General features: G+C 41.0%; 1 protein-coding gene across 2 annotated transcripts in view; it reads right to left on the reverse strand.

Moving 5' to 3' along the window:
• Positions 1-23,819, reverse strand: part of SYNPR (synaptoporin) — a gene marked incomplete at both ends in the record, with an annotated part of 313,384 nt that overhangs the window by 140,312 nt on the left and 149,253 nt on the right. The window contains one exon of one of the 2 annotated variants that reach the window (XM_080810441.1): positions 18,192-18,215. The exons of the other annotated variant lie outside the window; for it this stretch is intronic. Within the exon in view, the coding sequence (XP_080666567.1) occupies positions 18,192-18,215 (24 nt within the window). Of the gene's footprint in view, positions 1-18,191; positions 18,216-23,819 lie in introns of those variants that run through there. 2 annotated transcript variants of the gene reach the window in all.

The raw sequence follows: 23,819 nt of genomic DNA on the forward strand, positions 1-23,819 counted from the left end.
ACAGTATGGACGTTCCTCAAAAAGTTGAAAATAGAGCTACCATATGACCCAGCAATCACCCTACTGGGTATTTACCCTAAAGAAACAAATGTAGTGATCCGAAGGGGCACATGCACCCGAATGTTTATAGCAGCCACGTCCACAATAGACAAACTATGGAAAGAACCTAGATGTCCATCAACAGATGAATGGATAAAGAAGATGTGGTATATATACACAACGGAATACTATGTAGCCATCAAAAAACCCCGAAAGCTTGCCATTCGCAATAACGTGGATGGAACTAGAGGGTAGTATGCTAAGCAAAATAAGTCACTCAGAGAAGGACAATTATCATATGGTCTCTCTGGTATGAGGAATTTGAGAGGCAGGGTGGGGAGTTGTGGAGGGTAGGGAGGGAAAAAATGAGACAGGATGGGACTGGGGAGGAAGATAAACCATAAGAGACTCCTAATCTCAGGAAACAGAGGGTTGGTGTGGGGTTGGGGGGGGAGGGATAGGGTGGGTGGGTTATGGACATTGGGGAGGTATGGCTATGTGAGTGCTGTGAAATGTGTAAGAATGATGATTCACAGAACTCTACCCCTGAAGAAAATAATATATTATATGTTAATTAAAAAAAGAAAAAGAGAAAGAAAGAAAGAAAGAGGCAGATAGCTCAGAGTCAGAGAAGGAGATGTGGTGACAAAAACAGATCGGGGTAGGGGAGAGACTGATTTAAAGATGGCTGAACAGGCTACTGGTTTGGAAGATGGAAGAAGGGGCCACAAGCCAAGGAATTTAAGTAGACTTTAGAAATTGTAAAAGGCAAGGAAAAAAAGACTCTCCCTGAGAGTCTTCAGAAGGAATGCAGTCCTGCTGACACCTTGATTTTAGGACTTCTCACCACCAGAACTCTAAGATAAACTTGTTTTAAGTCAGAGTTTGTGGCAATGTATAGTAATTGTGACAATAGTAAACTAGTATACATTCCTGTCCTTTCTTCCTTCTGTCAAGGGGAAATTCATCCCTCTGTCTTCAAACTTCTACTAGAACCTCTATGCTTCATAATTTACATACTTTCCTTTCCTAATAAAAATATAAGCTCTGGAGGGCAGGAAAAGTGTCTCATGCACATTTACGCATGAGCACAGGGGTGGAACAGAGATAGCTATTCATTCATTCATTTACTTCTTTGTCCATTCACTCATTCAAATGGATGTTATTTATTGAATGTATAATACGCACCAGACACTGCTATACTCGGTAAATGCATTAAAGAGCATAAACAGAGGTCTTCTGTCTTCAAGGAACTTACAATTGGATGGAAGAGGTGGACATTAATTAAATAATCTCCAAAATAACTTGAGTTGACTGAAGGATATGTAAAAGCGGATGACGCACCTGTCAGAGTAGGCAGAGGGAATGGAATATGTGAAGCTTCCAAGCTGAATGAAGCCATTCAATCAGGGACATTTTGGGAAGACATGATCTGGAGAGGCACACGGGGGCTAGATGCTTCACGGTCTTACGGGTCTTGATAAGGATACTGACATTTAACCTAGCAACAGTGGGAATTTAATGGAACATTTTAGGCAGGGGAGCTGGATAAGAAGACTTGAATTTAGAAAAGAGCTCTCTCGTTGCTATGTGGAGAAGGGCATGGAGGAAATGTGTGAGAAGAAGAGTAAAGAATAGCAGGACCTTTTATGGGAAGCTGCAATAGTCCAAGGGAGAGAGAGGGATAAGAGTGAAGATGGAGAGAAGTACACAGATTGAGGGATACTCTGGAGGCAACACTGTCAGGATTTAGATCTGAGTTCAATGTTAGTGGGTGAAGGAGGTGTCCAGGATGACTTTGTCGAATGAGAGAATACAACATTTTCCTATAGTTTGGTAGTAGAAATCATTCTGTCAGAATTAAGATGTTACAGAGTCCATGTAAAGAGCACTGAATCAGTTCAGATCAGTTTAGGAACATGTATTTATATTCAGGTCCCTTAAGCATGAGGCTGTGTGATGTTGATAAATCACAAAGAGTTTCCTCTTCCTCAAATGACAGAAAAATGATCTTCTCAAAGGAGGTAAACAAATGAAGTTAGAGATTTAATTCAATATAATAACTTTTTGTTGATTATCTATTTTGCCCATACCATGTCTTATGAAATCTGGAAAATCCAAAAGAAGATAGATGTGATGTGTTTCTTTATTTTGAGGTTAACAAACTTAGCTGAAGAGGACACTACTAGTGGACATGTGTATTAGGATCATGTAGACTAAAACATAATTGCAAAGCAAATTACATAGTGCTGGCTAAACACAAAACTGAACAACAGCGAAGTGAGAAATCATTGTGACCATTGCCTTTTGGCTACTGTATAGGAAGGAAGGTCTTAGTCCAAATGTGGTTAGAATTTAAAAGGCAAAATACATAAATAAATAAAATTTTAAAAATGGAGAAAAACATGGTGTGAATAAAGAAACAGAAGCAGGAGCGCCTGGGTGGCTCAGTGGGTTAAGCCTCTGCCTTCAGCTCAGGTCATGATCCCAGGGTTCTGGGATTGAGCCCTGCATCAGGCTCTCTGCTCAGCAGGGAGCCTGCTTCCTCCTCTCTCTCTGCCTGCCTCTCTGCCTACTTGTGATCTCTGTCTGTCAGATAAATAAATAAAATCTTAAAAAAAAAAAAAAAGAGAAGCAATTAAGGAGTGTTTGGAGTGAGTGAAGTGTCTCATTTCACTGGATTGTGAAAATTCAAACTGGTAGATAGTGGAAGTAAATCTAGGCAGGTAAATCTGGAGCCAAATCAGAAAGTGGGGTGTGGCAGAGAAGCTTGATCTTGGTGTAGTAAGATGTGGGGGAGCCACAGAAGTTTCCTAAGAGGAGAGAGAAGAGATAGGGGGAGACTAGTTAGGACAGAGTGTGCTGGATATTTTGGATGGAAGAACAAGGAGATCAGAGAGAAATCTGAGTGGTGTGGGGGAGAGACTAAGAGATACTTCGGAAGGATTCTCACAGAATTCGACAGTTTTCCCTATAAAGAAAGCGGAGAAAGGAGAGTGTGAAAGGACTACAGGGTTTTCAGTGAAGAGCCTGGGAAAGGGACAGTTTTAGTACCAGAAATGGGTTGTGAGAAAAGGGAGACAATAGGTAGGCCCGTTTTGAAGAGAACAAATTCAGATGAGATTGTGATAATCAAGTAAGCATATTCTGCAAGTGAGATAAGAGAACTGGATTCAAGATTTAAGGTACATGGTCATGAAATGATAGCTGAGTACTGGATAGATTGCAAAAATGGCTATAATTCTTTGCTTCTACTCCCATCAAAAAGTGGGGTCTCTTTCCCCAACCCTTGAATCTGTGATGACTTTATGACTTGCCTCAAGCAGTAGAATATGATAAAAAGTGACTTTCTGTGAATATCAAGCCTCAGCCTTAAAAGGGCTTGCAGCTTTCATGCTCACTCTTTAGGAACGTCAAGATTACCATGAGAACAAGCTAGCCTCCTAAATGATGAGAGAGAGAAGTTGTCCAGTCATCCACATTATCCCAACTGGGAAATAGCCTACCCCACACCTTAAAAAAACAGAAAATGACCATAAATGCCATTGTGACTGAGCCCGGTAAAGACAAGCAGACATACTACTGAGCTGAGCTCTGGCCAAATCGTTGACCTACAGAATCTTGAGCTACATAAATAGTGTGGTTTCAAACCATTAAATTTTGGGGTAGTCTGTTATGCAACGAAATCTAACTGACACATAAACTCTGAGAGAGAGACAGAGGGAGAAAGAGAAAGAGAAAAAGAGGGAAGAAAGAGAGACAAGCAGACGGCAGTTCTATCTATCTAAGTAAATCACATAAATTCAAGGAAGAATTAACCTTGCAGATTTTACAAGATTTTATTACAGCCACAATTCAACTACCTCATCATGTATCAAAAGCAAACAAAGTTTTAATGCCCGAAATACCCTGATTTTCACAAAAGGTGCATGCATAATTAGGATCAGGAGACAAGGTAAGAAGAAAATTAATTGAGGGTCTTGAAAAGAGAGAATGAATCATAAGAAGTGGGTTGACAATTCTACCATTGAGAGTGAACAAAGGCAAGGGGAACAAGTTAATATCAAATTTATCATGTCAGATGTTATCAATAACAATCAGAGCATCAGTCAGGAGTAAGGTAATTATATAAGCTTCCATTTGCCAGGCAGGAACCCAGTCAGGTGGTGGAGACTTCTCCCTTCCTGGACAAATGCTTGCTAAATATTCAATGTGTCCTGAATATGGTTTGAGCTCTGTAAGCCTGTGTAGTACTACAGAGGACCTTTTCCTACCTTCCTAGGTAACACAAATTAGAATTTGCTCCACTGAGACTTCTTTTTTTTTTTTTTTTAAAGATTTTATTTATTTGTCAGAGAGAGAGAGAGAGAGAGAGCACAGGCAGACAGAGTGGCAGAGGGAGAAGCAGGCTCCCTGCGGAGCAAGGAGCCCGATGTGGGACTCGATCCCAGGACGCTGGGATCATGACCTGAGCCGAAGGCAGCCGCTTAACTAACTGAGCCACCCAGGCATCCCTCCACTGAGACTTCTGACCCTCTATAAAGTATGGGAATTTTTTTTTTAAGATTTTATTTATTTATTTGACAGAGAGAGATCACAAATAGGCAGAGAGGCAGACAGAGAGAGAGAGAGAGGGAAGCAGGCTCCCTGCTGAGCAGAGAGCCCGATGTGGGACTCAATCCCAGGACCCTGACATCATGACCTGAGCCGAAGGCAGCGGCTTAACCCACTGAGCCACCCAGGCGTCCCTATAAAGTATGGGAATTTAATGACTTTCTTATTCTTCAGTTCCTTTTCACTTCTTCCTGTTTTCTATGTGATAAAGTCAGTTTCTTAGATGTTGAAGCACTTGAAGCTCACTTCAATCTTATTTTGACCTAATTTGTTTTAGCAGATGCAAGAAACATCACCAAAGAGCTCATTAAAATGTACCTTCTGTGCTTTTGGTGCTATGCTCATTGCTAAGTTCTTAGCAGTCGTAAGTTTTAACGGGGAAAACAGTGACCTGTTAAGACCTTAAGGAAGAAAAATGAAATAGTAACAAAGGGCCATTCTAAGTGGAAATATCAGTTCAATAGAATGGAGTTAGTAGAATAAAGAGCATAACTGATTGAAATTGAAAACTATCCTATCAGCACTGAGGAATTCACCAGGAAGCTAATTCTCACCTGAGAGAAGGAAAACACGGGGGCTCTGAGCATGCATCATAGCCTCAGATAACCCGTGGAGACATACTCTGAGGCATGTTAAAGAACACATTCTTAGCATGGAGAGTGATGACCTCATGTAGGGGACAAACATGTGAAGTAAGGTCCAGGTTTATAAGTGATCCTACCTTAACACTCTGCCCCTGTGAGACAGCCCAGGAGACCACACTGCAGAAGTCATTCTAGAATCTAGAGGTGGGCTTCTGATCTCAGAGTTGTGAGTTCGAGCACCATATTGGGTGTAGAGATTACTAGAGTCTAGGGGTGAACATGGCTCCACTGGAGCCCAGTTGTGTTCTCACTGTGCTGGAAGAGTTCATAATTAGATCCAGCTCTGATGTTTTTTTCTCTTTTAGGTATCGTCTCTAACATTTTCATTATTAGATTGTAGTATTGTTTGTGGACTAGTGGCATAATGAGGAGGGATGTTACATCTTTAAGGTACATTTGGACACTTAGCTGATAGAATTCATTAAGATATAATTTCAATTTTGAGCCAATAAGAATAAAATTGTTCCCACATTGAAATCAGAGGGTATTAAAAAAAGAGAGATATTAGGAATAAAATGCTTTAAAAGCATGTTCTAAACCTTAAGTAAAATTGGTTTGGAAAATTCTGTAATAGCCTAACAGGTTGTGTGTGTGTGTTTTAATATATGTACAACTGTTTTGAAGCTGATGTTCCATGGCTCATAAATTCTATTTGCCAGTCTATTATTTATTCCATTTTCATCCTTAATACCATCATATTTAGACAATGGTAATAGTTTAAACCTAAAATAACTTTGACAAGTCCCCATAATGCAGAGCAATGACATAACACAATGACATAACTCCATTCCTATCTTGGAGCCCGATCTTTCTTTTATGAGGCTTTTAGGGATTAAATAAAGTGAGTTTCTTCTCTCTTTCTCTTTATTAAATAAAAAATTTAATTAATTAAAATTATTTAATTAAATAAAGTCAAATAAAGTGAGGTTCTATGGTAGAGTTCATGTTGAATTTGGGGAGAGAAAACCTAGGCTTGACTCCTCACATCACTACTTGCCCATACTGAATCTTTGGTCAATTGAAAATGAACTTCCTAAGCCACAATTTACCTCACTTGATGGAAAACTCAATATACAATTAATCTATTTGTTTCCTGGAGTTATTGTTATATCACGTGGAATGATGCATGACACTGTCAAGCATTCAGTGCCATGAACCTACAATTGTCAGACATTCTGTGGGAAGATGGAAAGGTGGCCCCAGTGAGTCAGCAAGACTTGAGTCCATTTAAATCCTTCAAATAGGGTGACTCCAGATTTTAAAAAAAACCTAGAGAGAAAATCTGAAAACTCACAAGGATGAAAAATAGTTATTTGCACGCCTAAAGCCTTGCTGTAGGCTTCTCTCTCTCCTTTTTTTAAATTTATTTATTGGACAGACAGAGATCACAAGTAGGCAGAGAAGCAGGCAGAGAGAGGGGGAAGTAGGCCCCCCGCTGAGCAGAGAGCCCGATGCGGGGCTCGATCCCAGGACCCTGAGACCACGACCCGAGCGGAAGCTTAACCCACTGAGCCACCCAGGCGCCCCTGCTGTAGGCTTCTCTTAATAAATTTACTGTGTAGGGGCGCCTGGGTGGCTCGGCTGGTTAAGCAATTGCCTTCGGCGCAGGTCAAGATCCTGGAGTCCCAGGATTGAGTCCCATATAGGGCTCCCTGATCAGCAGGGAGTCTCCTTCTCCCTCTGACCCACCTATCATGCTTTCTCTCATTCTCTTTCTCTCAAATAAATAAATAAAACCTTTTAAAAAATAAATTTATTGTTTAATTTAATTTATAAAACTATGGGTTTGAAGGACACCTGGGTGGCTCAGTGGGTTAAGCCTCTGCCTTCGGCTCAGGTCATGACTCCAGTGCCCTGGGATCGAGCCCCGCATCGGGCTCTCTGCTCAGCAGGGAGCCTGCTTCCCCCCTCTCTCTGCCTGCCTCTCTGCCTACTTGTGATCTCTGTCTTGCAAACAAATAAATAAAATCTTAAAAAAAATATCGGTTTTAAAAAATTACGTCTCCTCTACCGGGTTGCTATTTCTCCATAGCTCTTACCATGATCTAACATTTTCTATTACTTGTTTTTTGCCCCCCATCTCCAACTCTCTAACATATAACACTCCTACATTTCTAGTGACTGGGAAAGTTCCATGCATTTAGTAGAATCTTAAATAATATGTGTTGAATGACCAAATGAATGAATGAAATGATAAGATACATATGCTAAATTAAATTAAACATCACTTCTAAAATTTTCAAAGTAGGTTTCTATTTATAGCAACCAAACTATAATTTCATAATTATGTCATGATATTATAAATAACCTGAGAGTAACTTTGTGAAGTTTCGTTTTGTTTAACAACCAATAATAACTCTTAATGACTTATTTAGTTTGATACTAGGTGTCACACACTTATAAATACTATGGAAGACCTCACAACAGACCCTCCTTCCCCCATGGTGAAAATTCTTTCCCACCTTCACAGGTGAGAAAACTGGGATTCAAGAAATGTAAATCTCTGGGTTAAAAGTCACACAGCTAGTGGGGAAAGGGAGCCAGAATCCGAACCCAAGGTTTAGATAGATTCAAAGTACACATTCCACACCCATAGTTCCTCCCAAAAAAAGGATTAATTAAAGGTAAAAGTTAAATGTGATTTACAGTTTGTCTGATAATGTCTTTATTGCATCCTTGTTCTGGATAAATACCGTAAGAGGAAACTTCAATTCTAATCTGACAGTCATTTTCTCCTAGTGTTTAAAGACATTACACTATATTTTGGCATTTATTGCTGCTCTAAGAAGTCTACTTTGAATCTAAACATCATTTATAACAAACTCCCCAGGTGATTCTGATGTAAATGGTCCATGGACGGACCACACCAGGAGAAAAAAGATTCTGGAAGTTAAAGAGACTCAGAATCTTTTTTCCCAACAGTTCCAATTCGTCTGGCAGGGGGTGGTGGGGATGTGATGCCATCCATGAGGAGGGTTGAGGTCATCCCCACTGAAGAGGCAGAGCAAAGAAAATCTGGGCAGCTCCAACAACTGGTCATTTGGCATCAAAACCAGAGCTAGGAGCCCAATCTTTTAACTTATTTTACAGATGAGTTTCTAAAACGTAACTGGGCATGTAAATCAGCTAGAGTTCATCTAAATGTAGAATCTGATATTCAGCAGATCTGGGGTGGAACCCAATCTTCTTCACATCCAAAAGGCTCCCAGGCCATGCTGCTGGTCTCTGTCCACCCTTGCACTATGCTTAAAGGCTAAGGATTCCACATTCCTAGGCCCCCCAAGTTCCATTTCACTTCAACAAGGGTCATTGCTCTTCCTACTCAGATACACATTAAAAGGACCCCCCCCCCCATTTTACCAACATTTTCCAGGATACGCACCAGATGAGGAGTGTCTTAACCACCTTTTTCCAGGTTAACCTAGTGTGTAAGAGCCCAGGCTCAGGTCTCAGAATCACCACTTATGAAATGTGTAACCTTGGACAAGTGACTCAGGCTCTATGTCTCCTTTTTCCCATCCTTAAAATAATAATAGTGACTCCTCATCATGCTTCTGTGGTAGTTCAGACTCTGTGAGGTGGAGAGAACAGTGCTGGGAATGCAGCAAGTCCTGCCTAAGTGTCAGCTACATGGTCTCTTATCATGTTGTCCTATTGTGTGACCCTCATTCAACATCCCTAGACTTATGAAAGGAGCCCATGTCCTTCAGGATTTTATGGGCTCTAATCCTTCCTCCTTTTAACTCCTTCAAAGAGTCGCTATGATTAAGTGAATTAATATGCATAAAACACTTGGAGTTGTGCCTGTCACATAATTAGTACCCAAAGATGGCTTAGCTTTTAGCACTTACTACAATGGTAATTAAATCACTTTAGAGGGATTTTTAAAACGACTCTCCTCCCATTAGGCTGCAAATCTTGGGAGAGTAGGGTCTACATCTGTTTTAGTCACCTCTGTATGCCAAATTTTTTTAAAGATTTTTTAAGTTATCTCTACACCCAACATGAGGCTCCCACCCATGACCCCAAGATTAAGAGTTGCATGTTGCTGGGGCACCTGGGTGGCTCAGTTGGTTAAGCATCTGCCTTCAGCTCAGGTTATGATTTCAGGGTTCTGGGATGGAGCCCCATGTCAGGCTCCCTGCTAGCAGGGAGTCTGCTTCTACCTCTTCCTTCCGGCTTGTTCTCTCTCTCTCACAAATAAATAAAAATAAAATCTTTAAAGGGAAAAAAAAAAAGAGTTGCATGTTGTACCAACTGAGCCAGCTAGGTGCCTTTCTGTATCCCCAATTTTTAACACTGAGACTGACACACCATCACTGCTCAATAAATGCTGTAGATTGCATAAATGAATGAATGTATGAACAAGTGAATGAGTGAATCAGTAAAAAAAAAAAAATCCTCGCCTTCTAGAAGCGATCCACAGGGAAAAAGTTTGAGAAATACTCTCCTAGAAGGTAGAGGCAGTGGGAGAAGGAGAAAAAAATTATCCTGGGGAACTGGTCTGGGGCAGGTTTGGAGTAAGTGTTTTCCAAATTCCTTGGAGGATGAGGAGTTTATAAATGCCAGTGTGGAGTGAAAAAGTGAGCTGAGGGAAAGGAGTCTGGGGAAGATCTGCCAGCAGATAATGGTCTTGGGAAAAAAATACGAGCTAACCCAAGTTTCCGATCAGATGTGTCAGGAGGTGCTTTGAGGTAAATAAAATACGGGAAATGAGGAACCTTTGAATTTCCTGCATCGGGGGCTAACAAAGAACCCAGGGCAGGAGGGTTTCCGGGACCTTCGGGCCTCAGGGAGGAGAAAACCTGCATTTGTGAATTCTCCTGAGGAGCTTCTGGGATCACACTGAGAGAGGAGAGGGTTCAAGTCACACAGTATTACAACACGACGCACCGACATCAGAGGTCACGTCCACACCCTCTTCCACCCACCACAGCAAATGGGTTATGCCTGGATGGAAGGGGGTGAAAAGGTTCCAAAGGATTAGAAAGGAAAATTCTTGGGCTTTTAAAAAGATGAGCTGGTCACAGGGAATTGCTTTACCCATACGGCATTTGGTTTTATTATAGTTATTCTTCAGTGATGACACCATCTCTGCAACTTATAATATGGACATGAATCTCCTTTGAGATGGAATTGCCCATCAAAGCATTTCCAGACAACTTTAGACACATCCCATAACTGCAGTCATTTTCCTGATAAACTGGGAAACATTTCCCCTACCTCATGCACTCATTAGGGCATGGACTGAAAACTGATAGCAGAATGGCCTTTGACTGCACAAGGAAGGAAATGATGACAATGAGACTAAAGACACAACAGTGTTTAGGCCTGCATGGTCTCAACAAGGCTTTCCTATGTTGTCTCTGACAGCAATCCTCTCTGCAACTCTAGGGAGAAGAAGCCTTATTTCCATTTTACAGATGAAGAGACTGAGGCACAGAACAGGCAAATGAATGACCCAAAGGAGCAAAAGTGGCAGAGCCAGGATTCTGACTCATTTCGTCTCATTCCAACTCAGTTCACCAAGATAGTGCAGGCAGAAGTTCTCTTGATGGGCATTCTGCCAGAACAAAATGCTTAGAAAGTCTTTAATCTTGGCAAATGCACCAAGTGCCTCAATACTTACAGATACCTTTAAACAAGGATATGGGCCCAGGTACAATATGAGCCCCTCTCCTGGGAAAGTCATGCAACTATTCAAGCTCAGGAGCCTGTGTGATGAGTGCCGTGGTGAATTACCACTTGTCTTTCAGGTGTTCTCAATGTCTTTCACTCTTTTAAGGTCCATCAAGATACTCCATGCATCTGTAGCTTCTAATGAGGCTAGAAATATGGTTAGATTCACCCGGAAGATTCTTGAGTCTACTCCATTAAAACCACTAGGGACTTATCTCAGGCACCTAGACACCTGGCAATAACCCAGAACATGCACATTTTCGGTATGTGCCAAAACCATAAACTGGGCTTTCTCCATTTGAAATGATTTTTCAGGTCATCTGTATGGAAGGACATTAAGCTCTGCTTTTGTCTTCCTTCTGCACCAAATTCACCATAAGGTCTTAAGAAACTTCACTCACCTCCTGGGGCTTCAATTTTCAGACTTAAAGAAATTAAGTTTTAATATTTTGCAGTCATCAGGAAGAGGTCAGATGTTTTGAGGGTGTCATCTTTTCCTGCTGGGATGCTGACTCATACAGTAGGTCCATCTGACTTCAAAAGCTGGGCCCTACCCACTCCACCAGACTGATCTCTAGGGCTTCCTCTGGCTTTTGCAATGTATCACTCTGTATTCCCTGAACTACCAGGGAAATTCTAAGAGTGTAAATGGACTGTCCCAAACTTCCCAGCTAATAAATATTGAGTAAGGAGTCAAGTCTTGGCCCTTCCATCCACTACAATACTGCATTTATTTCCAGAATAGCCTCAAAGAGAAAAAGGCATGCTTTAAATCTACTTACCTTTTATTTTCTATTAAATGTTATAATTCTTCAGAAAAACACTGGATTTTTAGTCAGTGTATGTGAGTGTGAATCCAGCTTCTAGTCATCATTAATCACATATAGCCATTCTAAATGTCCATTTTTTCATCTGTTCAAAGTTTATAATAGTCTAACACTGCCTCATTTGTTGATTGCTGGAATCAAATGAGACAATGTAAGCCAAGTGAATGTAGTAAAGTGTTATATAGAAGGGATAATAATAGTGAAAAAAACCACACAGCTATATTTTTTTGTCTTTGTTAGGCAAGTTATACAGAATGTATACAGAATCTTGGGGTCAACCATGCAGCAAAGCATCCAAAAGTAAGAAAAGTAGAAATGAAATGGGAAGAATTGATCAAAGCAGATGATGATCACTAACGATCACTAAGTTTCTTCCCTAGTGATTCTAAACCAGAGGTTAATAGGCATTGTCTGGAGATAATTTTGGTTGTCACAACTTGTTGGTAGTGGTGGGGGGCGGGGGTCGTTACTGACATCTAGTGGATAGAGGCCGGGCATGATGCTAAACATTCCGCAGTGCATAAAAGAACCCCCCACATCAATGAATTATCTCGGCCAAAATGTTAATAGTGTTGAGGCTGAGGAATCCTGGCTTATTAGAATTTGCATGAGGTAAGAAACTAGTACATCAAGTTTATTCCTGTGCCCTAGTACCTAGCACTGCCCTTGGCATAATGTAGACACTATCTATCTATCTATCTATCTACTTATCTACTTACCTACATTTGTTGAATAGATGGGTACCAGATAGAGAACCAGACAATGTAAGTTAAATCTAATTCAGATAGTCATGGAAAATCTTAATTCTTCTAGGTTTCCTCTCAGTTTATGCTTCGTCTTCTTTTCTTTCCTGCCCTGTTGAAGATTGCTCCCTTTCTCTCCACCCCTAACACTAGGCAAGAATGAACACGGCCTATCAAATCTGAGAATGTCTAGGAGCAAGAAATAATGCTTATAAGACACAAGCTTTGCATGAACTCTTCTAGCAACCCCTTCAAACCATCCATTTCAGCCACACAGTAATCACATCTATAAATAAATGGATTCATTCTTACTCCCTTCTCTGAGCATGAACCGATACGACCAAAAGCACATATTTCCTACAAACATCTTGCTAAAACAGTTCAATTATGCTTTTAGGAAGACACATCCTGGGCCATGAAATAGAAACTAGGTTTAGCTGAGAAAATGGAAAATAAAAGGCATTTAATTCAGGGAGTGCAAATATTATACATCTCCCATACCTAGCCTGGTGCCTGGTACACAGCAGGCATCCTTAAATATATGATGAATGAAAGGTGAGCCTGGTGAAGTCAGTGTTCCAATTCTTCCCTCAAATCTACTCCCAAATAATTTTTAAAAATTTTCGATTAAAGAAATTTTAAGTCTCAACCATCCAATTTCACAGGAAGGCAATTTGAAAGCCTTAGGTTTTGAAAAACTGTGTCCATTTTTCTCTGTTATGGCAGCGATCCAAAACCAGATAAAGATATATGGGTTCATCACTGAGAGGGAGATGTCAATATGATGACTTAAAAAGTCCTTGCAGTAATAATTCATACTGCATACAAACATTCATAAGGCCATATTATACCAGAAATAAAATAAGCCTGAAATATGCATCATATCTTCACCAGAAAGTCTACACTGAGACAATGTGTGGTAATTTGGAAGGACTTAAAGATTCAGTAAGCAAGGCTAAAAGAGGTCACACAGGAACTATCAATAAAAACCTGGGTGCCTGGGTGGCTCAGTGGGTTAGGCCTCTGCCTTCAGCTCGGGTCATGATCTCAGGATCCTGGGATCAAGCCCCGCATCAGGCTCTTTGCTCAGGAGCCTGCTTCCCCCTCTCTCTGCCTGCCTCTCTGCCTACTTGTGATCTTTCTCTCTGTCAAATAAATAGATAAGACCTTAAAAAAAAAAAAAAACCAACTTTTGTGCCCAACACATCAGTCCCCCAAAGGACCATAATGCCATGATTATCCAGTTATACTGGCCAACCCAAAGCTCCACAATGAAAGCTTGCCCTGTGCTGGGAATAAGCTTTCCAGAAACTGTACTGGAACATGTTTCACGTTGCCCCCAGAATAATTTTCCATTAGTACTTTTGGCTAGAATCTGTGTTAAAAAAAATGACCACTGTAAAATATATTAATTATGCAGATCCATTAGTCAGCAGAGTAGAAAGACTGAGGTGTTTCCATTTTCGACTCGTCCCTAATCTTTAAACATTTAAAGATACACTGATGACCGAGAACCTCTCTTAGAGGATTTAGCCCTTCATGTACTCGTATCAAAAGCTCAAATTCCTCACTGATTCCATTTTCTTACTCTAGTAGAGAACAGGACCACTGGCTCTGTTTGTACACCAGCTTAGAATGTTTGATGACAGAATCAAGACTACTCCAGACTCATTACGCCTTATACCAGCTGCTTTCTCCTTACTTAATAGATCATTGGTAAGCTCTTAATGATCAACATGTTTAAGTAGACAAATCCATAGCCAAAGAAAAGACAGAAGGAAACATAGGCAAGATAAAGTACAATCTCTACTGCTATTTATTTTGAATTTGATCACCTTTGTGAAGAAAGCTGTATCTTGTCGATGGAGACTGAAATACGACACGCTTCATAAAACTGTCTTTAAGTTCAGTTTTAAGGAAGAGCCTGTATTTGATGAGCACTGTGGCTGAGCACAACATATTTCGTTACAGTAAAAGTGTTCATTTGGTAGCTCTAATATATTTAGAATCCTCATAAATACTCTTGGAAAAAGCAGATTGATTTAAATGTCTTCATCCTGACTGGCTCTAAATACCACACTTTCTGATTAAACCACCCAATTATTATTTTTTTAAGAGCAAGAAAAAGAAGTAATAGAGAATCAATAAGTTTCCAAGCTCGCCTCTGACAAAAATGACTAACATTTTGGAAACATTTTATTGTGTACTACCTGCTGAATTCTTTTTAATTAATTGGGTGTCTACATGAGGGTGGGAGGTGGAGAGCTCAAAACCTATTGCTTATTAGACACAGAGAAGTCAATACGGTATCAACATCTCAAACTTTAACTCTTAGTCCTCCCATTTTGTGGTGGGTTGTTTTGTTTCTTTGTTCATTTTTTTAGATCCCTCTGCATTTTGGTGAAATACAGCAATGGGATTCTGCACTGGGTTCTACCTTCTTGTAACATTTCCATCACTCATAATCTGTTCTCTCTCACTGGAGGTAATAAAATGCAGCATTTCACAGACTCACCTCATGACTAGTATGCACTGCCTCCAATCCAAAAACTGCCAGTTGAAGAAAAATTTCAAACATATTGATTCTATGTCAGTGCATTTTCCCCCCTAGAAGACTCAACTGAATTTTATTGGCTTAAATGGATTTCAAATGGGAAGCTCAGTGCTCAGGTGCAAAAGAATGCATTTGGGGACTCTGGATTTCAACTTTGTCACGCTCCTCAGCATGCTTATCAGCAGCTGTGTTCATTTTTTAATGACCCAGGTGGTAGAGACCCTTTGCAACATTCTACCTGAAGTGCCACCTCAGCTCTTTTCAGTAGCCAAAAGTGAAAGAAAATCATGCTGGGGTGAGTAAAAGGAAGACGAGAATTCTCCAAAGTTCTCCACAAAGAAATCAATTCAGTTCAATTGCTTTTTACATTTGCATCAATGACGAACCAGACCTGAGATTTTGAGATTTTGAAGTTATTGTCCCATCTTTTTTTTACCCTACATTCAAAAGATGGAAAGTCAAAGGGATGGATTTCTTTTAATCGGTTAAAAAAGCTACCTTAATTTAGCCACTTCTGCATATATCTCTCTGTAGGCTGGCTCCCTTTCATCATGTCCACATCTTTCTAGATGCACAAGTTGAGTGGAAATAAAACACACATTCTCCAGTTTCAAACACATAATTAGCCTGGAATCACAAAAGCACAGCCTGAGAAGAAGGAGGTTATGTCGTGTCGGAAGGGGGCAAAACAGTAACAAAAATAAGGTGTCTTATTGTAATTTCTGGGAAATCATCCCAGTCTAGGAGTTAACTGAAGACTGCATGGATGAGGTGAAGCCCTGACAGACGGGACCTATGAAAAAAAAAGACTCTAGAAGTTTCGTCATCATCACCATCATTACTGTGTTGACTCAAGCAACTTATAGACCTGCCCTACATCTCAGTTTTTGCATCTGTAGGATGGGGAGGTTGTGTTATGTCCCTCATGGGATGGCAGTGAAGATTAAATAAGCTATTTTAAACGCTCAGCACAGTTAAGCAGACAGTGAAAGATACGATTGCATTCTTCATTTTGCTAAAAAGAATAAATGACCTCATTGTGACATAAAAATTCCCTGTACTATTTTCCTCATTGTGGCACAGATTTTTATTCCTTGGAATAGACTACAACAGTTTTATGGCGATGGCCTTCTAGACTTTCCTGAAGTGATGCTTTTAAAGACCGGGCACACTGACCCTAACTCAAACTAAAGATCCTGACCTCATTAAGATACAGATGCCCCATTGCCCTTCCTATGTCGGTGAGTCCAAGCACGCTTGGAGCCTTAACACTTTTGTAAACTGGCCATCTGGAGGAAAAGACAGATGCTTTTACCCTCAGGGTGTTATCCCCTCTCACATCTTCATTAATCTATATTACTGAGCAGTTTCAGATGATGATAAAGTCTGCTTTCCGGTAACGACGTTGGACATAACCTGTTCTAAAGCCATGTAAGGAGAAGAATGACAAAAGGCATTAGGGACGTTGAGGAGGAGACTATGGCTGAGAGATGTTCAATACTCTTGAGTTCATTCGGCAGTTAATACCGGCAGCCCAAGGATAAAAGTTCTGTTTGTTTTTCAATAAACGATCTGCTAAGGAACACTTGGTTCCAGTGAGGGTTTATGGCATGGAAAGCTGTTATTAGCAACACTGTGACCCCAGTAATGGGCAATATAGGTTCATGTGCGTTTGTAGGGTTTTTGAGGCTGAACTATGTTTGAGACTGAACTAGATTAATCAAAATTCAGAATTCTGTTTGTCAGAAAAGAGTAGCTTCATTCCAGCATGCAAAGAGTGTGTGAGGGGCAGAACGCCCCAAAGAAGGTGGATGTGAGGATCAGAGCATTCCTAGACACTCATGACTAGTGCCATAAATTGTCCTTAGATGATGCAGGATCTAAATAATTACTATTCTGAAGATTCTATGCCTAAAAAGTCTAGGCATGCATGACATTTCCAACTTCACTTTCAAAATCTTTGAAAAATATATAGTTAGACCTCATTTTTCTTCTCATTCAAAGGTGCCTTGAACTTTCAATATAAATATACTCTAATTAATTTCACCATGAGAAAGTCTGTGCAGATTGGTTGATTGTGTAACATAAAGAGAAAATTAAAGCATCCGTTTGTTTCCGTTGGAACAATTATTTAATCATCTTATCATCTCTGCCTAGGGTAATTATATTAACAGAATTTCTCCCAGACTTCTCAATGAATAACAGAGAATCCAGACCTTCTAAGACTCTCTGGAAACAAAAGAAAGCGTAGCTAGCCAGGTAGTGCACTTAAAAAGTCATTATGAGCAACGGTGACCAGATAGTCATGTTGCACGAGTTTGAACTTAATAACAGCAACTTTGCTCTTGATCAGCTTTGGATACAGAAACACGAGAGCCAGGGCTGGGCATCTGACAGATGGTGGCACAAATACACAGCGCAAAGAAAGACAGAAGAGAAGCAACAGCCACTTGTGATTGCATCTTTTCAAAGAACGTTAGAGATTTACTTTAATGACCTGAATACTTCTCAGAAATACAGTTCAATTAAAGGTTCACATATATCCAATCTTACAGGGAAACTCATCTCATTCATTCCACCTTTATAAGACCCTATGAAATTAGTACACCCCTTTCAGCACTGCATACAATGTTTCGTAGCTATTTATGGAGTTTAAGAAATTCTTGTTCTGACACTGATGGAGAAACTTTAATTAAAACGGTAAGCAGGTTGTAGCACAATGAATATACTCAGGACATTAAACACTCCAAAGGGGAAGGGTGGGGTAGAATGACATTACATTTTTATAAAGCCAAATGTAAGTTTGCTTAAATAGTTTCCTTACTATGTTAAAAGAAAGCCGACACATCCTTTAACAGCTAAGGTAAGCATCACATTATCACACAGCACAGCCTCTTTGGCTTAAAAATATGAATATAAAAAAGCAAAGTAAAAAAAAAAAAAGATGTTACTACTAAAGATTTCAAAAATGCTATTTGGAAAGAAAAGTGTACAGCCTAAATGTACCTATGCAAATACATAGACACACACACACACACACACACACATTCTCCCCAGCCAGCAGTAAATCAAGAGAGATATAAAAACTTACCGGAGCAAATATCACCATACACATTTACAAAAGAATTGGTAATCCAACTTCCCTCTCCTGAAAGAAAATAGAGGTTGTCTCATACTAAAAATAAAGCTTCTCTGTCCACAGCACCAGCCACTTGTCCCTCTTTTTATGAAGCAAAGGAGGAGAACAAGAAAATCAATGAGGAGGGAAAGTGAGATTTATACCAATCAGATGGCAGCTTCTGCCTTATTTGCAGAGAGATGGCAAAACGGTCATATTATTAGACAGTGACAACCCACAGCCGAAGTACAGCAACCTGATACTTCCCTCTGGTGAAAGGCTGCCTGCCTCGTGGGGAGGTGGTTACCATCATGGTGAGCTCCCACACTTGGCTCTTTGCTCACAACTGCAAGCACAGGGCTGCTGTGCGTAAGCAGGCTGCATCATGAAGACAGCACCATCTCCCCCTTTACTCCGAGAGCCCCCTCCTCCCTCAACATAGTGCTTAGAAACAACCTGGGGAACAAAAAGGAGCCAGGGTTTTGTGGGTTGGGGGTGTGGGTGGGAAAGGGTGGTTTTATAAAACCCTAATGAATAGATTTGCATAGATTAGGTAAATGTTTATATGTTTGTTAAAAAAAAATTGCCCTCATTTTTATGGAAATGCCTGGATGTTATGCACGGTGCCCATGTGGGACATTTGCACACCACCCGTAAATAATCATGCAGGTGATGGTACAGCGAGACTTTTGGGGCTCTGGCAATTGGGGAAGAAACGAATTACAACTTGGGTACTCGTTTGTCGCAGGAGCGTTACTGAAAGCCTTCTGCAAAATCATAAAACTGGAAAGGCGTCAGAGATTTAACCATGATCTGGGGCTGCTTTTCCTAAGAAGGACTTCTGCAGGAAGGAGATGAGCTTGGCTAGTTCAAGGGGCCAAAACCATGGCAGCCTGAGGCAACGTGTTTTGGGGGGAATTGGTACCGGATTCATGGAGAGGCTGCCCACAGCTTCCACGCTCTCCTCACACTGGCTCCTGAGGGTGAGTTCTCTCAGTGGTCTGTACCACAGCAATGGCCCAAGAGATCTCCATGCCTCTTCCCTTCCCGTTCTCCACTTCGGGACCCCAGTCAGTACAGGAATAGTGTTAGGTTGACTCAGGTGTCTCTGCTTTATCATTTGTGCAGTGGGTGATGGCCAGAGCCAAACTCACCTTGACTGGCCATGTTTTTTATTGGTAGATATTAATTCAGAATTTTTCCATAGTCTTTCTCTGGGTTCCCCCACTCCTCTGTCTCTGTCTCTCACTCACACACACAGACGCACACACACCACCACCACCACCACACTGCATCCCATCATCATCATCATCACCACCTCCCTGATTCCCTTTCTTCCTTCTCCATACACGGAGTAACAACTCAGTGGGCCAGGAAAGGTGGCGGGCCCTGCCTGTGGGAGGTTGTAGGACCAAACAGACAAACAGACTAGCAAAACATGAGGAGGCATCTGGCAACCCGGGGTCTAGTCCTGAACCTCGACTTACCAGCCAAGGGACTTGGGAAGTCCCTTAAGATCTCTGAGCCTCAGTCTTCTGTAAAATGGGCATGCGAACACCTCATGGTGCTGTCACTGGAGAAGTGTGGGGAACAAACGAAAGATGGCCAAGGCAGCGCTTCCCGACCCACACCACACACAGACGACCTGGGATAAGGGTCCTCCGGCTGCCTTTCTTCTCCAGCTTTGATTGGGTTCTTCCTTATACACAAGCCTTCGGGGGTACTTACGGATGCTTCAAATTGTGCACGCCCCATGGCCCTTTTGAAATTCTGATAGGAACCTTCCGCCCCCTTATGCTCTCTGCCGCCACCCCTCATCTGCCAATTGAAAAATCATTGCATTTCAATGAGGGAAGTTACTCAGGGGAGTAAATTAAGCAAGTGAACACAGTCGAAGCGGAACAAAAAAGGCTAAGAACCACCAGGCATTTAAGTTCACACCCAGCAAACATTTGTTGAATAAATGAATGAAAAACTGAGTGAAGGAGTAGCGTACCCATGCTGAAGGCCACAGCTCCTGCCAGGTAGCTGCTTGGTGAGCGGCGTGGGAGCAGAGCTGAGGAGGTCGCGGTTCTAGCCACGCACCCATAGGGGAGAACGACACTTAATAGTTTTTTCAGGGTGGAGAGTGAGTCAGCCTCATCCCTTTTGAATATTAAGAGCCCCATTTCAAGTAAAAGAAAGAAAAGTTTTGTCTTCCACATAATAATAGCGAACCCTTCTTGAATATTTGTTCTGTGTCAGATACTCTTCTAAGTGATTTCCTTCCTTGTGTGTGTGTGTGTGTGTGTGTGTGTGTAAATGGATTACCTTAAGTGGGCATCACAAAACAGGAAGAGCTACTATTCATTCCAGAGAGGAAATCAAGACCCAGATTTAAGTAACCTGTTTGAAGGTACGCAGTCAATAGTTGAGAAGGCCAAGACTTGAACCTAGTCAGATGGCAGACTCCAAGCTGTTAACTACTCCCATCTAGTACTACATGATGATACCTACACTTTTATTTATTTAGCCTACAGGGTAAGGAGAAATCCACATATGGATACACAGACCCTGAAATAACTCCACGGCTCTTGTCCCAGTGTAGAGACCAGGAACCCTGGTGTAGACAGAAGGTTTACTGAGCTGACAAGTCCCAGACCGAGGCTCTGCTGATCTTGTATGAACTTGGGCACCTTACTTAACACCCTGGGAGACAGAAGGCATGAGGCTCAGTCTTGGGATTGCTAGCGGTCTGCTCAATGACCCTGTGTGACCCCTAATATGTCCATGCTTCAGTTTTTCCCATGTTTAAATGGAAGGGTTTCCACAGAATGATCTCAAAAGGCCTTCCTGGGTCCACTTTGACTAGATAAGGGTCTAAGACTAAAAATTCAATTCAAATCTGATGGCTGAGTTACCTTTTTCAGCCCCATATTTTGTGCCAAATAAAGTGTTACTATTCTCTACATCTTCCTTGCTACCACCCTACCACTGAGGATCTCTCACCTGAACTAATGCAACAGACCCCCAACAGGTCATCCTTTTACTCTTATCCCTATGTATCATTCTCTGTGTATTATCCAGATTGAGCTGTTGAAAGTAAAAATTAAATCATATCCATCATCTGAGAAAAATTTCAATAGCTGTTCTGTAGGCTTAAATAAAACTGAAAGTCTTCACTGTGGCTACATAGCCTTTTGTATCCTGAATACTTTTTGTTTGGGATCTAATTCCAACCCTCTCCCCCCCTACTCCTCAGTCACACTGGCCTTCTATGCCTTTGCACTTGTTATTCCTCCTGCCTAGAACATTCTCTCCTTAGTTCTTTGCCGACTATCTCTTCTTCTGACATTTACTTCTTCCCTGACCACCTACCCTAAAAAAATACCTCTCCCTTCCTAGCTACCCCCTTTCACATCCCCCCCTCCTTTTTTTTGGTCATTGGTATATGCGTATGTGATGTGGTTTTTTTTTAGGTACTTCTTTTTATTTTATTTTATTTGTTTATTTGAGAGAAAGACAGTGAGAGCATGAGAGCTTCCCCTGACCGTCTCAGGGGAAGCAGACGGCCTGTGGAGCTGGGAGCCCGATGCGGGACTCGATCCTGGGATTCTGGGATCATGACCTGAGCCGAAGGCAGTTGCCTAACCGACTGAGCCACCCAGGTGCCCTTTTTGGGTACTTCTTATTGCTCTTTATTTATTGTTTTATTGATTATCTTTCTTCACTAGGGCGATAGCCTCTATGAAAGTAGGAAACTTGCTTTGCTCAACACTGTAACCTTGGTGTTTGGCAGAGTACGGCACATAGTAGGTGTTCAATTGGTTTTTGTTAGATAAATGTATAAATCAATCAACATGAGAACAAATTAGGCTGGAGACAGAGGGAAAGAAATCTAAGTTTATAAAAGAAGCTTATCGTTGGAAGGCAGGGCAGGTGAACAAGGGTGATTGATTCATTCATATTAATGGACATAGACTATTTTTACTTCCTCGTTCAGGGAACACTCCTGAAAGGTTGCAGATTTCAGCCTCATATTGATTTAAGGGGAGATCATGTCAAAGATAGGGGAGAGCTACTGTTGTGAACCACGCTGATCAGAAGTCTTATAGAAACTTGGGTTTCCAGAGTTCAGTTCTCCAAGGCCCATACAGAGAAGCTGGTATTTTGATATGCGACTGTGCATTTTTCATTAGAGAGGAAGTAGTCCTATCAGCTGGCCACTTAGACTGTCCTTACCTTCCAATTTATCAGACAGTTGAGACAGTTGGCTACCACTCTCTAACATGCCGTTGGAACTGACAAAAATAAAGCCATATGCCATTATTTGATTGTTCTTATTTGAAAAGCGATGTTAACATTGTTGCTACTGCCTTAAAAATAACATTCATCCATTATTAGACTATTAAAAATAGAAGTACAGTGTTTTCTGAGTATTTGTAGAGAAGGTTAAGTAGATTAAAATAATCTGTGAGTCTCTGAAAATCTCATTAGCAATGCTAATTTCCAATATGGTCCAATCTTTAACTCTGATCTTTCAACTGTGCATGGCCTTCAGATAACTTCAAACAATTTTTTTTTTTTTCCCTTTGAACTGGAAATCTTGTCTCTCCTTTGGTGGACATACCTTCTGGTGCATGTAGCAGTTCCTCTCCCTTGCAGGTTCTACTCCTAAACATCTGGCCTCTCATCAGGAGTCCTTTCAGGCCTGCCTGCTCCGGGGTAAGACAGTGGGAGTCCTAGCTTTCTAAGCATTTAGCAAACACAGAGAGGAAAATTCCAGCACGATGAAGATCTCAGTTTTGCTGTGGGGGAAGGAAGGTAATCAAAGACAAGAACTACTTTGGCCATACTAATAAAGGAGCAAGGGAGTTAGCTAAGGTCCTTCCATTTTGCTTTCAAACAATTTCAACTCTTTCAAGCTACAGCAATGAGAGCACTTACAATCAATCTACTTAAGGAACAACCTTGACATCTTTAATGGTGCTTTCCCTGCTCTGACTGAGCACAACTCCCACCAGGGGTAAAATGCAATTTATTCTAATGCAAACAGGTATATAGAGTCAGGGCAGAACTTTCTAAACTTGTATTTCCCTTGTAAGAGAAAGAGTATTTTTTCTCCAACGCTCTTTTCCTTTTCAAATGTCTAATGAGACAAAATAAAATCAGTGTCACTTGAACATATTTATTTATTAGATCATTAGCTTTCCTCACTAGAGTTCAAGGCTAGCTAAAAGAAGCCGAACATAGAGGAGAAGTTTGTGGAAACAGGGGAAGCTAAGAAATATAGTGAGACAACAGTTGAGGAATGTTAGGATATTTAGTTGGAAATGTAGTCCCACCTGGGAGGAAAAAGGAGACAAAATGGTAGTTAAGATAGCAAATCAAACATGTTTAAGACCCATTTTCTGAAGACCATGAGTCTAAGCTCTTCAAAGGGAGGATAGTACTTACTTATCTCCAAGTCCTCAGCCCAAAGCAGAGTATCTGGGACAGAGCAGCCAAGCAAAGATGATTTGCTTAATGAGGGAAGGACAGAATTATCTAGGGACAGAATATGTACGGTTAAGCGCACTTCCCTTTAGGAAGGCATTGTGTTATTCAGCTTCTGTTTCTCCT

The sequence above is a fragment of the Martes martes genome, assembly GCF_963455335.1.
Source record: "Martes martes genome assembly, chromosome: 1".
Classification (NCBI taxonomy): Eukaryota; Metazoa; Chordata; class Mammalia; order Carnivora; family Mustelidae; genus Martes; species Martes martes.